The sequence below is a fragment of the Chaetodon auriga genome, chromosome 15 (genome assembly GCF_051107435.1).
Source record: "Chaetodon auriga isolate fChaAug3 chromosome 15, fChaAug3.hap1, whole genome shotgun sequence".
Lineage (NCBI taxonomy): Eukaryota > Metazoa > Chordata > Actinopteri > Chaetodontiformes > Chaetodontidae > Chaetodon > Chaetodon auriga.
In genome coordinates this window covers 855,839-873,603 of record NC_135088.1, presented here as the reverse complement: position 1 = coordinate 873,603, position 17,765 = coordinate 855,839, and the positions used below count along the sequence as shown (strand labels likewise).

The window sequence follows — 17,765 nt, the reverse complement described above, 5'->3', positions numbered from 1 at the left end:
AACTGCTCTTCAGTTGCCAGAGCTGCAGACTGAGCAGTTTTGTCTTCCAGTCAAAAGAAATCTCAGAGTCTCTCGGGACGGTAAACTGAGCATCACCGAGATACAGTCCTTGAGCCAGACCAGAAAATCCTGGTCTAATCTTCACAGCCAGGGGTGAAAGGTTTTAGAAGACTCTCCGTTTGAGCCTGTCAGACACATTTGGCTGCGAAACCCTCCAGACCAAATCCACCGAAGACTCGTGGGCTGCTCCACTTTCAGCTCGTATTTTAAAAAGGGCATTATCGATACGCCAGATTCATCAGTTGGAAGGTATTCTGCAACATCGTTATAAAGCAAAAGACAGGCCGTTTCTAAAAAAGCTGAGTTATTCCAGCATTTCGATTCTGTTGAAGCTGCTTTTCTCCTGACAGGCCGAGGATGGAGAGTAGAGGTCATAAATTACTGCACCTGTACTGAAGCACACCTGTCAGACTGTTCACACTGCAGGCTGCAACCTGGATTTTCTATCCTATAGTCGTTTACATTTTGGATAATTGATGGCATTATTCACCGTCACTGGATCACTTAAACACAGAAAAAGGCGTAAAAACCTGATGATTCTCAGAAAAGTTCTGCGGTTATGAGGACTGTCTTCTTCTTTTTACGGACGTTTATTCACAATCAGGGATAATGATGTCCTCCAGAAGTCGGAGTCACAAACTGTGGCAACTGATCACCGAGTGCATTAAAGGAGCTTAATCACCTCCGAGAGTCGTGTCACAAATCAAATCAGCACAAACTACCAGAAAAGCAGACAAAAGGCCAACTTACACATAAATAATTGACCTAAACAATCTTTAACTGAAATCTTTAACTGATTTATTACGAAGTTCTCGTGCTCATTAGCTGTCAGAGGTGGAGTTCGCTTCATGCTCCTCTGCACCGTAAAATCTCATAATCAGTTATGTTTTCAAGATGAATCGTCACAAGTTACAAGATGGAGGTGGATGTGTGTCAGAGCAGTCGGCTGGTCTTCTCTGAAACAACACAAAAACCAAAAAACTTCTCTGAAACAACACAAAAACCAAAAAACTTCTCTGAAACAACACAAAAACCAAAAAACTTCTCTGAAACAACACAAAACCAACAAACTTCTCTGAAACAACACAAAACCAAAAAACTTCTCTGAAACAACACAAAACCAAAAAACTTCTCTGAAACAACACAAAAACCAAAAAACTTCTCTGAAACAACACAAAAACCAAAAAACTTCTCTGAAACAACACAAAACCAAAAAACTTCTCTGAAACAACACAAAAACCAAAAAACTTCTCTGAAACAACACAAAACCAAAAAACTTCTCTGAAACAACACAAAAACCAAAAAACTTCTCTGAAACAACACAAAACCAAAAAACTTCCCTGAAACAACACAAAACCAACAAACTTCTCTGAAACAACACAAAAACCAAAAAACTTCTTTGAAACAACACAAAACCAAAAAACTTCTCTGAAACAACACAAAAACCAAAAAACTTCCCTGAAACAACACAAAAACCAAAAAACTTCTCTGAAACAACACAAAACCAAAAAACTTCTCTGAAACAACACAAAAACCAAAAAACTTCCCTGAAACAACACAAAAACCAAAAAACTTCTCTGAAACAACACAAAACCAACAAACTTCCCTGAAACAACACAAAACCAAAAAACTTCTCTGAAACAACACAAAAACCAAAAAACTTCTCTGAAACAACACAAAAACCAAAAAACTTCTCTGAAACAACACAAAACCAAAAAACTTCTCTGAAACAACACAAAAACCAAAAAACTAACAAAGTAAAGGTAAGAAAAACGTGTTGATGTTTGTTTGACTCGTTTTACGCCACGAACGCCCCGAAACCATCCACACTGCAGAAAATGACGCATCAACTCACTAAAACAAACTAAAATAATGAGTTTTTTTTTTTTGTTAAATAGTTGAATTGGGACAAAAAAAACAAACTTTTAAATACAGATGATCCTAATAGGATCTAACACACACACACACACACACACACACACACACACACACACACACTAAGTCCTATTTGGCCTGTTCTCAACAGTACTTCAGTATTTACACCCCCTCCATTGACCTCTTTAGCCACTAGTTTCAGTTTCTATCCCTTCCCAAATCCTCATCAGCTCTAAATCTCTCCTCCCCCATCACAGCTAACTGCTGCTGTCTGCCTTTCTGCTTATATTTCCTTTCTCTTTCTCTTACTCATATATTTGACAGCTGATTCAAACTAAAATAAAGACATTTACAGCCCCTTAAAACAACGGTTACGTCAATGCAGACGTAATGAAAATTCACTGTTCAACCAAATATAATCCTGATTTTACTAACATGTTAATAAAAACATAAAAACATTGTTTTTTGCCTGCCTGGTGGTGTTTTTGTAGTACTGCAGTACTGCAGTATCATTAGGAGGCACAGGCAGAGGCACTGAGGGATAAAGAAACGATGTGAATGACTGAAAAACAATATTTAAGAGGCGTCACAACACGAGCAGATCCGACCTTCTGTGTTTGTATTTGATTCAAATGCTGTTAAATGAAGAATATTTGTCTGCACTACAGGAAACAACAGTTAACCTGGAGAAGAAATATTCACTTTTAGCAAATCCTGTGATTGAAGAAAGAAAAGTTCAGACAGAACTCTTCATTTGTGAACCAAAGACAAAAAGCTGTTTGAAATTTTAGAAATTCAGCGTTATTTAAACTTCCACATTAAGTATTCAGTGGTAGTTAAACTGCACTATTAGGTACTCAGTGGCCGCTCAGACTTAATTAGAACTGCCTTTCTTTGCTTTAATAGAGAAAAATCCAACGAATCGTCTCCTTTCAGTCCAGATTCCTCCGTTAACTAAAAGGATCCTACATCCGTCGACAAAGATGAGCTTCCAGCTGTCGGGTTGAGCTGCAGTGAGTTTGTGGAGGTGAAGGTCCAGACAGGACAACACAGCACTGCCACACACACACACACACACACACACACACACACACACACACACACACACACACACACACACACACTGCTGTCATTGCAGCCACTCATGAACTCTCAAAAAACACAGAACAATTAAGCACAGAGATGAGAGTGATGCTGTTCCTCCCTCTCTCTCTCCCTCTCTCTCTCTCTCTCTCTCTCTCTCTCTGTCTCTCTCTCTCTCTCTCTCTCTCTCCCTCTCCCTCTCTCTCTCCCTCTCTCTCTCTCTCTCTCTCTCTGTCTCTCGCCCTCTTGCAGTCCCAGGCAGTGTCGTGGTGACTCAGAGGTCCACAGAAGACAAACACTGGCCTCCGTCCCTCCGTCCCTCCGTCCCTCCGTCCCTCCGTCCCTCCGTCCTTTGTTTACACAGAGAGGGACGAGCCGTCCGCAGGTTCAGTTTGAAAGCAACAGAGGAAGATGATGAGTCTATTTTTGTTGTTGACGGATGCAGAGAGAGGGAGTAAAGACAAAAGGTTTCCATAAATACAGATTTATCTTTCAGTCAGCTCTCTGGAAAGAAAGGGGGTGTGTGTGCAAATGTAAAAAAGTACAGGAAAAAGTAGAAATTGAGAGGCAAACATAGGGAGACCGGAGGAGGACAGGAAATAGGGAGTGATGAAGAGGAGGTGGAGGAACGTGGAGGACAAGCACACATCGACAAAAGCTGCAACCTCAAATAAAACTGCTCTGTTGAGACTGAGATGAGTAAAAACCTTCACGCATTTAACAGACCGAACGTGGTGCAGGCTGGTTGATGAGTTGACCTTCGACGCCAGCGGTCGCTCTGTCATCGTCTTCCTCACCAAACAGCAAAAACCTCCCAGTTACAGTTAAAGTCCGCTTTGTGCAAAGGTCACCTGCTTTAGAAATCATTACATTCAGTCCAGAGGTCAGAGGAGGGGGCCGGTCAGGGGCTGGAGACCGAATCCAGTCAGAGCTCAGACCAGCAGCTTCACGTCTGACGGCTTTTTATTCAATAACACGACAGACAAAGGAGACCAAGTTAGCTTCACTTCAGTGGTTCAGTCTGTGGTTAATCACCTGTTTCTCATGAGCAAACAGGAGGAAATAGGACTGTCATTGTTATGGGATTTGCTGGGTCTCTTACAAACTATTACTGATCAAGCTAGCGGTCCTCAGTAGATCTTCTTGGCCGGGTTACTTGTCGATGTCTTCCTGCGATGTCACTTACTGCAAAATGTCATTTCCAAGCCAATAAATGCAACTGATAGAGGAAAATGTATCTTATCATGGCTCTAACAAGGAAACGACAGTTTTGAACGTGGATCAGTCAAATCATGACGACCTTTGTTATTCATCATCCTCTCACACTTTTCTGGTCTTAAATAATAACAAAATCTTTAATAAGATGCAGAAATTTGCCATTAATGATGTTGAATGTGATCAAATTGCAGCTTTCTTGAGCGACACCAGGGAAAAGGACACTGCTGTCACTGCCCTGCAACTAATTAATGATTGTTAATCCTTCACCTGCAGAAAACTGCTCACAGTTAGTCTGAATATGAAAATAATGAAGCTGTATGTGCATCGAAATGAGGCTAAAACACCTCATATCATACTGTACTCAACGAGTGTACAGTAGCATAATGAAATAATGGTGCTTTTATGGGCTCTGCCTTATTCTTATTACTGCCTCGATCCCATTATGACTGCATTATTGGTGTATATGCATGCATACAGTGGCCTCAGTCGGACACAGCTGCACACATGTGGCAGCACAAAGACAACTTCTGTCTTCTATTGACCGAAGAGAACTAGAAAGGATCAGCGGCTGTGAATTCAAACACACAAACACACTCGCTTTAGCCTTTTCCTGCTCGCTTCAGCAACAGCCTTGAGAGAAGCTTGTGTTAGCACGAGTCTTACAATACACCTCACCAGGCTGACGCACACACACCGAGTCATTTCAGATACCTTAAAAAACACTTGTAATCACAGCTTTCTTTCACCCCGCGAAGTCATCCTTCAATTTCCTCTTTTCTCACTGAGACTGTCTGTCAGGATGAATCAGCCCGAGACTCATATCATCGTTTCAAAAAGGCTCCACAATACATGATTGACAGCTGGTCTTTGCTTCTGGAAAAGCACCGTCGACTGGAGCGAAGCCGCAGAATCACACCTGGCTTCACTACCCACAACACCTCTGCTTAATAAATGCTGACGCGGGTTGAACAGGCAGGAGATCAGGTTGTCTAAACACCTGCAGGCTGGTCAGTACAGTCAGTATCTGACTGGCTGCGTCAGGTGTTCGGACTTAAATCTCACAGCTGAAACTGAGCTTTACAGATTTAACTTAGCTGTAAAAGTAAGTCTGGGAGTGTGTTCTGCATGTGTGCTGTGTGTGTACCGTCGTACAGTTGGCAGCAGTCTTGATTAACTTCAACAGCCTGTTCATCTAAATCTGACTCGCGCTGTGATTTATTTTTCCACTCGACGCTCAAAAGCAAAAAAGTGACATTTCCAGCTCAGATCTGAAGGCAGGAGTCAGCATCAGCGCAACAACAACATGTACAGAAGCAGCAATCAAGCACATTCACTGCAGTGCTTAGTACATTCTGAGGTACTTCACTGGAGTAATTTTATGCTAATACTTCTACTCTACTCGTCACAGGCGTTCTCACTTATTTGACAGCATTTAGTTACTTTACATATTCAGATTAATTCACAGTATTATCATCAAATCAAATTTCTTGCTATGGATTAAGCCACCTTTGCCAGCTGCAACATTAAAGTGATACGAACATTAACTCATCAAAATAATATGCATATATTTTTATATATTGTAGTGTTTCTACATTGTGGTATTACTCCTTTTATTTTTCTTAAACTCAATTTTATATTTTTGGACTCATCACATTTATGAGCATCAATCGTAGTCTCGTGATCACCAACACGGACTGATTGGTAGCATTGCAATGATCCTGACGTGGGTCTATTTGCAGCCATGTAGTTCAAACACTGTCAGCATTAACTGGAAGTTAAAACACACACTGGACACGCTGGAGCTTTACTTTGAGGCTTCGTTTAGTCCTGGACTAACTCTTATTTTCCCTCTGGACTGAGGACACGAAGACGGTTTGACTGACTCAGAGTTAAACTGTTAGACAGCTGCTGTGCATCCAAAGCTTTAAGGAGAATCAACATGACTCTGCAGAATGAACTTCTCCACGATTCCTGACTGCTTTCCTCCTCTTCTGAAACTCCGTTTGTAATTTAAATGTGTTCCACGACCGTACGTGTGAAAGCGAAGCTAAAAATAAGAGCTGACTGACTTCTCTTTTCTGGCCAATTTAATCTCTCTCTGCTTCTTCTCTGCCTCCTGCCATGAAGCTGCAAGGGCAGAGTGCAAATGATTCACGCAGAGAGGAAGAAACTCAGAGAAGGAGGTTACAAACTCCAGGCTCCCTCTTGGACCACAGCGCTCCCTCGATGAACTCCAACCTCTGACAGCAGCAGCAAAAAGACTGAGCCTGACACTCAGGTTTATTCCACATCACTGACTCAACATTTTGAACAAAATGGTGGCCTTTCGGCTCAACAGAGTGTTATGGATTTTTCTGGTTAAGAGACAAATCAGAGTTGGCTTGAGAGTATGTGTTCAAATACAAGGAATCTGACTTTTCCATCAATGCAGAGAGTAAGGAATGGTCTGTAATGTACTGTGACTTCTCTCTTTTACATCTTTGTAAACTGAATATCTTTTGGTTTGCACTGTTGGTTTGGCTAAACAAACTATTTCAGATGGTATTTTGGGTTTTTGGAAACCATAATGGGCTTTTTTCTTTTCTTTTTCTTTTTCTTTTTTTTCTTTTTTTTTTTTTACATTGTTTTTAGCTTTAGATATATGGAATGGATATCAGACAGCTGGTGGCAGCAACATGGCAAGAAATAAAGCAATGAGCCAGCAACGGTGAGGAAGAAGAGTACTGCTAGTCAGCAAAGACGGAAATAAACACCCTTCTGTTCCAAACACACCAGCTGAAATGTATTAATTCTGCCCAAAACCACCATCTTTCATCCATATTCACGGTTTGTTCTGGTCCAGCAGTCCCTCCACTGAATGGTCACACTTCCTGTTTCAGCGGATCAATAAGGAAGCTCCTACAAAATAAATGTATTTTATAGTAGGGTGGGTAGAGCTTGTTAGCATCACCATTACAATGAGAATGCTGAAATGATGATGTGTGGTTTGTTTGCATGCTAACATTTGCTAATTAACTCTGAACATAAAGCAGAGCTGAGGCTGAGCGTCATTGGTTTGCAGGTGTTTATAGTCATGAAGCAAAGTACTGGACGGACTGAATGATGGTGGCGCTGGATGAAAAGTGAAGGGATTGTGAATGTCTGAACCAAATTTCATGACAAACAGTCCAAAGGCTGCTGAGATGTTTCACTCAAAAGCAATACGTAAACCTCATTATATTTCCTACAACATGAGGCAGAAAGGACAGAAGGTGGTTTGTAAAGCTGTCCACGTTGCAGCTCTCGAGGCGTGAAAAGGAAAACCTAAAGGTCAGTAATCCAAAGAGATCGGCGCTAAATTCACACATATCAAAAGAGGGTTTGGAGTCAGTGAACAGAGCGGATCAGCAGGGAGGTACAGGAGAAGATACTGACCTCCGGCTTCACCTGCAGAGCACAATGCCATCCAATAAATCTTATCTTTATCTCCTCAGAGGAACAGCCCTTTGAAAACATCCAAATACATTCACCACAGGCATCAGAGCCAGGTTTAATCAGAGTGGAGACCCTCCCCGGTTATTCCACATGTCAAGCTGATATGAGAAGTTTAAAAACGTGAACCAGCTCTGAATGAATCTTCCATCCAGTCTCCTGCAGCGGCATCGCCTCCTGCTCCTGTACCTCTGCACGGGGCTCGTACAATAACGTCAGGAAAGCTCATTATTTGATGCCTCAGGGGGAGTTACCACCAGGTCCACCTGGGGCAGGTCATTTTGCCATGGGTCACTGAATTCATCATCCCAGCTCGCATGTGTCTGGGGTCAAAAACAACCTGAGCACCGAAAACATCAGCAGCGGGGGCGCTTTGATGAATTTGCAGGTCTAGGACGAGACCGAACACCCAAACCAGTTCGTTCTGCAGCCCAAATTAGCCACAGGCATGTTTGATCTGGGTCTCCACGAGGCGAGAGCAGGTTTAATGAATAAATAATGATCTTTAACAGTTACATTTAGCCCAGATTCCTGTCAAAGGATGAAAAGGGGGCCTGGATTTACTGAAGCAGAACAAGCTTTGATAGTTTTTGTCATCTGTTTGCACAACAGGGCTGCAGGATATCATACACAATGTCCATTTCAAGTCCTTTCAATTATCTTAGAATAATAATTATTAAACATTTCAGCTGCATCTCATGGTCTTCAGTCAACCTCTGAGATGAGATTAAAGGCTCCAGGGTAATCTCGTACTGTATGATGACTGACAAGCTCGGTGGTAATTTTCCAATTAAACTTACATGTTTCGTTGAGCCAAATGACCAAAAATCCCAAATATCTGCCCACCTGCTCTCACTTGCTATGCAGACATGCAGATAGTTTGGTCTTCCAGGTTTTGAGGTGTCTGACTCAGTGATTTCTGCTACCAGTTGTGCTCCTCAAAGCATTGAAAAACTGAATTTACAGCTCAGTGTGGACCCTAGTTTCAGCGTGGAACAGCAGCAACACCAGGAAATCAGGATTTTTTCAGTGCTTTCGCTGTCGGTACTGTAACGTCTCCCTCCACATGACAAGTGTCTGCTGTGGATTCCCTGTAAGGCGTGTCTGCTTTTGATTTGCTGGTTTTCTTCGTCTGGACCGCTGGATACCGTCACCCTCCTCATCCCTCATCATGACGCTGACCTCGGCCTGACACGCCGCCGTCCAACCCGCAATCTCACATTTCTCTCAGACATTTACTGAAGGTCATGACCCCATTATGGAGCTGCAGTCAGTCACCCTCCATGGAGGAGGTGAAACGTTTCAGGAGTTTTCAGTCTTTTCAAAGACACTCAAAGTAAAAAAACAAACAAAACTGACCCCAGACCAGCACATTCCTCATTTAATGTATTTCAGCTCATGGAAGCGAAGAAGCTATAAATGTGCAGTGATGAAGGAGATTAATCGTCCAGGGAGATGATGTCCGACTGAGTTTCAAAAAGCAGACGTGATGAAAGCAAAAGCCTGTTCTGCATGTGGCACCACTGACCCTGTTCTGCATTAGTCTGAGAGGGAGCAGAGAGCCGTCAGTGCAGAGAGGAGCACGACTCACTACGGTCGAGACGGTCTGAAGCACAATACCTGCAGATAAAAGAACAGAGAAGAAGAATGACGGCCGGTCGGGTCAAAGGTCAAACCTGGACTCGTCTGATTGGTCTGAACGGACTTCCTGACCAGCTGCGACACTGATGGAGAATCTGTCATTAGAAACATGAATCTCAGACCTGTTTTCTGTCACAGGATCACTGATAACCAACGAGTCTACAACAGAGGAAAGAATCAATGACGGGGGGCTGAAACTTCGCTCAGTTTCACAGGCTTTCACTGCGAATCCATTTGGAAAGATTTCAGTCCTTGACGAAGACATGCTGTGCCAGCCAGAGTCAAAGAGGACTGTGAAGTCCAAACCGAAGCAGCCGAGGCCGACGTTGACGTGTGTTCCCTAGTGTGGCTCAAGCTGCAAAAACAGCAGATTTTGATTATCATTTCAATCATTTTTCAAGCAAGAAATGTCAAACATTTGCTGGTTTGCTCCTTTTCGCTGTCATGAGGACTAAATGAAGAGTCTTTGGGTTTTGGACTGAAGAAGCAAACTGAAGACGTGACGTCAGGCTCTGGGAACTCATGATGAGCATTTTCTGCTCTGTCACGGTCAGTTTTACAGACGGGCCACAAATGAAAGTAAAATGAACACAGAGTGTCCAGAGCAGCTGCAGTGCTCCTTGTTACAGATTCTCCACGTCTCTCCTGGTGTTTTGATTATGGTGGAGAGGCGCACTGACTTCAATCATCTCTCCAAAATCTCCCACAGCTTTTCAGCAGAGATCTGAATGTGGAGGCTGCAGCTGATGATTCACTTTATTTTCATCCTCGGCTCTCTGCATTCCGTACATTTCTCCACTCCTTTATTCAGCCCTTTCCTTCTATTAATTGCCTCTCTGGATGCGGCGACGAGTAAAAATTTCACCACCAAAGAACACTATGAGCCCAGAGCGCCAGAGCACACGACCAGCGGCTGTTTTCGAAGCCGTGTTCTGTTTTCCTCTGACCTCGAGCTGCTCTTCAGAGAGCGACCTTGAATCCAGACCTCAGCGTGAACAGAAAGCATCCCCAGAGGTAAATAATGAAACTGCATAAAAAAAGACTAGCTGGGTAGAAAAATGTGAGCGAGGAGAAGCAGGTATGTTTACAGTTCACAAAATGAGCAGAGGCATCAGACCTGAGGCTTCTTTGTCTGAAGGCCTCGATTAATGAAACACGACTCAGGGTTCGCCGACCGCCCCGCTCGTCTCCGCTTACCACCGGTTTCTTCTTTTGTCAGCCTGGCAGAGGTGACTCGTCAGGTAATGGCTCCCTCAAACAGCTGGAGGGGGTCAAAGGGTCATGTGACAGCAGCCTCGGACCAATCAGAAGCCGCAGAGAGCTGAGCATTCCGGAACGTCTGCGGACTGTTTGATATTAGATACCCCTGAATCCCCCACCGCCCTTTTCACAGCGTCACCTTCACCACAGTCTGACATTCTGTGGTTCCAGAGACGACGTTCTTTGCTTCTTCCTCCAGGCGCTGGACGAAATAATGATAAAAGGCTGTGAAGTCAATCCCCTCTTATTGCATCTCGTCTATCTGCAGCTGACATTCTGACACTGAAGCTGCAGGACTGGATGCTAATGCAACATCGATGCTGGCGACCATCCATCACTGTTCAAACAAGTCAGTCTTATCAGCTTAAAAGCTGATTTGCAAGAATAACCCCTGTGCCTTCATACTATGAATATGATATGAATATGCATGTGCACATAACTGTCTGTTAATGAAAGCTCAGCAGTCAGCTTTTTCTTTTCTTTTTTTTTTTTTGAGCTCACTGGTTCATGTAAAGTTTAATCTTCCTGTGCAACCAAATACTGGTGTCCAAATGCTTCCTGCTGCCATGGCACACTGTTCACCACATGACATGAGGTCAGCAAGGCAAACAAGGTAAATTCCTCCAAAGTGACAGAATGCAAATGACAGCAGCACAATACAGATGGGCTTCAAAAAGTTTTCCCACTATTAGAAAGTGAAGAGAAAACTGGGGAAGCAATGCAAACGAGCTGCTGATTACTCCTCATCGTAATCAATATGTGTTCCTGAGGGGAACACGAACCAAGCTTCATGTCAACCCAAACAATAGTTGTTGAGATACTTCAGCCCAAACACAAAAATTAACCTCATGCTGGTGCTGGAGTAAACGCATGGGAACAATCCTCTGGGGGTCATGAACGTCTGTTCTGAATTTCCGGGGTTCCGTCCAATGATTATTGAGATACTTCAAGTCAGAACAAAGTGCTGCACCGACCAGCTGCTAACATAGTTAAAAACAATGTTCATCAAACTAACCTTCTTCTGTCAAATGACGCATAAAATCAAGCTTCATTTTCAAGCTCATCTGGTAGATTTTCCTCATGACGTCCTTGTCAGGATGATCCTCTGTGTTACCAGCGTCGATGGAGCTTCTCTGGCTGAATACAAGAGGACACGACCGACTCATCCGTCATCTGGATCCCTTCTTCCTGTGATCGCTTCAGCTTCAGCAGCCCGCTCTCAACCCCTCGCAGCTAATGGCGCATCGAGGGCCGAGCCAGTCAGACGCACCAGAGGGCAGCAGGCGGAGCTCAGGGTTTGAGGGACAAGCTGCACATCACGGCGTGAATGAGCGAGGCAGAGATAAGGCCTGTTCACAGGGGACGCGCATTACGTGAGGATGAGGTGTAATTAATGAACACACCTCGACAGCTTTGTGCTTCGTGGAAAAAAACACCTCGCTGATTGATTTCACTGCCGCTACAAAGAGAGCAGGAGGCAGAAATCAAAGCCTACAAGATAAAGACGTAGCAGGAAATGACGATGAAGAGGAAAAGAATTAATAGATTAAATTCAATTAAATTACATGTGAATGTGAAAGGCATTAGCATTAGCATTAGCATTAGCATGAGTGCAAAAGCAGACTTTTCCTCCAAGAAGGAGGTTCTGTTTGGAACCCCGACCAGTAAAGATGGTCTGCCAGTTACTGTCTTTATTAATCGATTCGTTGATTGGTCTGTGAACCGTAGTCCAACCTCCAAATGTTTGGTAAACAATCAGCAAAATCCCAACATTTGAGGGGGTACAACTATAAACTGTTTGGCATTTGTGAAAAATTACTTAGACGATTGTTCAATTATGGAAATCTTAAACAGAAAGTAGGATTTCTTCTTCATTATCATCGTGTGACATTTTTGAACAGTTGTCTTATTTTCTAATTGACTGCCTCTTTAGCCCGACGCCTGGATTGACATTTTGTTTAGTGCTGCAGCTGATGTTTACTGTCCTTACTGATTAATCTCCCTCTCCATTATTTACTTGCACGACTACTTTTTCAGATTGTTTGTTCTGTTAATACAAAAGAACTAAACCCAAAAACATTTCATTTAGTCTCACAGGAGACAAACAAAACCAAAAAATATCTACATTTGAGAAACTGTCGTGGTTGAATTTTTGGACATTTTCCTTAAAAAAATAACTTGACATTGTGTTCATGGTGTCCCATTTCTCTTCAGTTTCAGTAATTAAGGTTTTTCAGCCGGATGGCAGAAAATTTTCTTGTTGCCTTTTTTGCAGCCCTTTGACCTTCATGGGTGTATCTAGATCACGATGCACGAAGATAATTCTTAACACCGCCTAGAAAGGCTGTGATTGGGTGACTGGTTTCCAACTGGGGTAAAAAGCTGTTCGTGTGCAAACACCAGACCAACTGCATCTAAACCACTGATCCTGAGGACTGAGGCCAGACTACGACTGTACTTACGTGGCTTAAAGAAGTCTGGTGAATGACCTCAGGACTGTCTGTCACTGAGGTGGATCTGGATGTGACGCAGATTAAAATTTTTTATTATTAAAACAACACAGACAGACGGACAGTCAGCCAGATATCTACACAGATAGAGAGATGGAGTGTACCATTACTAGGACAGAGGGGGTTGTTTGTGGGGGTGTCCTGTGTTGTTTGGGGTCAGCAGTGTTTGGAGGTCTCTGCCTTTGTTCAAATCTCATCAAGTGTGAAAATCGGGGGCAGGCCCGGGTCCCTCTGCATCATCATCATCTCTCAGCTCCACCAGATCATCCCAACAAGGACGAGCAAGCGTTTGAAGGAAACATGAACCTTTGGGTTGATTGTTGGCTGCTCTCGCGCTCATGAAGGATGCAGCGACGGATGCAAACAGGGTTGTGACGCCGGATGCAATTTACACTTTTGAAGTTTGGGGAGGCCTGTGGAGACCTGTGGGTGGAAAAAGCATCACTTCCTGCCCAGATCAACAACTTAACAAGCTGTTAACACTGACGTTTTCTTTCCCTGGAGAGCACGGTGTCAGACGGATATGAAACAAACACGCTCAGAACAGTGACGGAAATTAGTCCAGCACTTTATATTCTACCTCTGACAAACGTCTGACATGTTTCAATGGTATAAATTTAGTAGGCTGCTGTAAATAAACAACAAAACAACCCAAAAACAAGCGGAGTTAGAGAGGTGGGCTGAGTACTGACCAAAATGTGTACACAGAATGAAGACTTGTTTATGAGTCTTGTTTATTTTAAGTAGATCTGATCTCATTTAAATCATAAATGTAGTAAATGTCCCTACTTTGTGTCAAGGTTACATTATTTTATGGCTTCTCAGTGACAGAACAGATGTTTGGCTTCTCTTGTTACATACTATGTTTGTAAGGAAATTTTATTACATTCAATCAAAAAAAGTTTATATTGTTAAGCATTAGTGCTCGTATGAAACAGCGTATGAGATCAGCCTGACAGGAACATCCTCAGCACCGAAAACCTCCACTACAGATCAAAACTGTCCAAACCAGAAACAAAATGTGGAAGCAAAACTAAAATCCCCCCAAACAAGGACGGCCACAAACCGAAAGCAGAAGCAGCGCATGTGTTTCAAGACAATCTGACCTATTTAGACTAATGACCGGCAACAGATGGCACAGGTTCACATTTCATAGTTAAGATGGTGACTTAAGTGTTGAGCTCCAAACGACTCAAAACAGGATCTGTAATCTGAGCTAAAAACACTGCGCAACCTCCAGTGATTTGGAAAGTAGAGGTCACTCATCAATCAGCTATTGTGCACAGACTGAATTTAATAACACCACTTCAAACAAATGCATCCATCTCTTTTAATTAACCGAGAGAGAATTTACTGTGAAAACAACGTGACGAGCTGGATCTGCAGCTCCCCTCGGCTTTACGGAGCTTCACAGTGAGCTTCAGCTCATCGTTTGTCTTACTGTTTTGGTTCATTCTCAACGCTCTCATAGCATCGTTTTCAGAGAAAAAGCTGTAAAAAAAAGCAATGAACAGCACCTGCTCAGCAACAAACATCAGGCACACACAGGTAGAGACTAGCTGGTGAACACAGTGGAGCATTTAGCAGCTAAATGTCAAATATTTCTATCAGGAGTCGGTGGAGACCAAAAAAGGAGCAAAAAGAGAGAGAATACGGGATTTACAACTGTTTGCTAACAAGGAACTTGTTTGTGCTGCCCTCAAGTGGCCAAAAAATCTATTATTGCAGGTTTAAGGTGGAAAAATGACTTTACTAAATGTCTGTTTTCACTGCTGCAGCAGTGACTGCTAGCTTATCGTTATCAAGGACAACAGGTTAACTTCAGAGCTGCAGTCCTGCTCACAGTCAACACTGCCTCTTCTAATAGCTTTTACTTGGTTCATTAACTCTTAAAGGCGCAACAGAAAAAAATCCCTTTCACTTCCCATCACACACAGACAGGGACACCAAAAACCCAGTGAAGTCTTCTAAAAGTCCTCCAGCTAAGGGCACCATCTTTCGTTCATTAGTCATGACTTGAATTCAGCCCTAACGTTCCCACTCTGGTCCACCTGCTGCTGCTGGGACAGTCCCACATGCAGCACTTCCTGGTTGGCTGCTACACAGCGCTGCATTCATGCGCTGGTACGTCAGACAGTCAAACTGCGGACAGAAATTGTAAACCTGGTAGTCCAGAATTTATTGTAATTATTAACTACTTATTCTGGTTTACTATAAACAAGTGGTGGAGGAAGTATTCAGATCCTTTACTGAAGTAAAAGTACTGATGCCATACTGTGAATCTACTCTGTAAAAGCAAAAGTCCTAAATTAAAAATGTTACTCAAGTATGTAAATATAATCAGGAAAATGTACTTGAAGTATTAAAAGTACCTGTACTCAATGGAGAAAAGCATTGCTACTACATATCATATTATTATTCCTCATGCGTCACTCATGCAAATGCTATGTTTACATTCGTACTTGTGCCATCGCCGACATCTTTGGAAAGCTCAGATTCTTTTGGTTTGATTGATGCAAGCAAGAAAACCACAACAGCTACAATCAACACCAACAAGCAAACAACCGATTACAACAGCGAGGCAGCTCTTTCGAAGTCTCACAGCAATCCACCGACCAATAACGCTCCACCAGAAACGCTCACAACGGTCCAGACGATGCAATCCAGGTATATCTCCGGTTAGCATGTCTGCGTAGGTGATGCGTTCGCCTGAGAATGGCCGCAGCACTCTGAGCTTTTTATTGACACCTCACTCGACCAATTAGGATCCTCCATTTCATCTGTATAACTGACAATAGCCAATGAGTCTGTGTCGAACAGGAAGTGCCTTGTTCTCTTCTTTCATGTAAAAATCAAGCCAGTTGCGACCGATTGTGCAGATGACTGGCGCTTCTTAAAGCCAACGAAATTCTGAAAACAAGGATATTACGCAGGGACTGAAATGATGAAAAGAGAAAATGCAAAATATGAAGATATATAGCCTAAATATATGTATAGACACCCTAAAGAAGACTCAACATACTACCTGACACTGATGATGGAGGTAGTTGAAAGTCCATCTCACACTGTACAGACACTAAATGGTAGCTTGTGTATGAGACGCAAAGGGGTGTGGCAAGAAGTCGATACTCGGTGATCTGGGAATGAGAGCAGGCTCTAATGCCGGATGTCGGCCCACTACTAAAACTCCAAACCCGTACAGAAACTGGTGACCGCAGCAGTCAGATAAATGTAAAATCATCAAAAGTAGGCTACAAACTGTCCCTGGAGAAGCAGAAGAGTAGAAGTAGAAAGTGGCATGAAAGGAAAAGGTAGAAAAGTACCTCACATCTGTCCAGTACTTGAGTACAGTACTTACACTGCTCCACTTCTACACACAAAATAAAAGTACATATGTGTTTTTTCCAATTAAGTCACAAAAGAGCATTTATCACTGAAAATACCCAGATTTCCATATTTAGAGACCTTTTCTTCTGTAATTTATGACCCAACTGTGGCTGAAAATAACAGAAAATCCCGACATGTGCAAAGCAGTCAGGGGTTTATTCACTGATTGGCCTTTTTACAGTCCTGTTTCATGAGGAAGTGAATCATCTGCTCAGCGCAGTCTTTCACTTTCACGTTCAGCATTTCAGCAGGATTTTTATTGCCACCTCTTGCGCTATTTCCAAGTGAGGAAAGGCCACAAAGGGTGATGATGGAAGCCCCCCTCCCCTTTTTCCCCTCCCACCCCCCCGGCCTCGCCCCTCTCCTCTCCGCCCTCGTTTGGGGATGCAGGGGCTCATCAGTATCTCTGGACCAGGCCCGTGTACCTCTGCTGAAGCCTCTCTCTCACACACATGCACGCACGCACGCACGCACGCACACACCGCTGCATCGCATTACATAAAAGTCTGAAATTGCTTCCAGCTGGCTGCGGGTAGACCTGGTCCCGGCTGAGCCAGAGAGCAGAAACTGAGAGGAAACAAAGCGCTCCGCTCGTCCAGTGCGCACAGTGTTGCACAGCAGCGCACTGCCCCGACTCTGCAGTGCAGTTCAGTTCAGACTGGAAAACCTGCTGCTCTGGCTTTTATTATCTATAAAACAAAACTCCCACTTTCACTGCTAGAAAGCGTCCTGAAGCTCGCAGCTGCTTAATGCGCTTAATTAGGAAAAGGCAAAGCTGCGCGGAGAATTTCAGCTGGACGTGAGCTCCTCATGAGGAGGTGTAGTGCAGCTGCTCACACTTTAAAGCCCGGCCTGTATGTCTGCAAGTTTACACCAGCCCGGGTGTGAAGATGGTGATGATGATGATGATGATGATGCTGCACGGTGCGCTCCTGTCCTGCCCTGCGCATCCTCAGCGTGCAGCGAGCCGGACAACAAAACCCCGAGGGACGCCAAGAGAGGAGCAACGAGACCAGGAGAGAGAGAGAGAGAGAGAGAGAGAGAGAGAGAGAGAGAGAGAGAGGAGACGGGAGGAAAGAAGGAGTAAGCCGGACTCACCAGTCGGTGTCCGAGGTCTCGTCAATGACGTCCTGGTAGGCGGTCAGCAGGGCCAGTCTGTTCTTGCCGAGATTCACAGCCATGTTTCCGTCCCTGCAAGCATCCAGACCGCTGCTGATGGAGAGAGACGCGGAATGAGACTCCAGAGAGGACCGAGAGGAG

The 17,765-nt window shown here is 43.6% G+C and overlaps 1 protein-coding gene across 3 annotated transcripts in view; it reads right to left on the bottom strand.

Moving 5' to 3' along the window:
- Positions 1-17,765, bottom strand: part of dbn1 (drebrin 1) — a 103,861-nt gene extending 86,096 nt beyond the window's left edge. For 2 of the 3 annotated variants that reach the window (XM_076751418.1, XM_076751419.1), the window contains exon 1: positions 17,604-17,758. In XM_076751418.1, coding sequence (XP_076607533.1) covers positions 17,604-17,686 — 83 coding nt within the window. In that variant the 5' untranslated portion in view covers positions 17,687-17,758. Of the gene's footprint in view, positions 1-17,603 lie in introns of all 3 variants that reach the window. The other variant, XM_076751420.1, reaches the window with a different exon arrangement.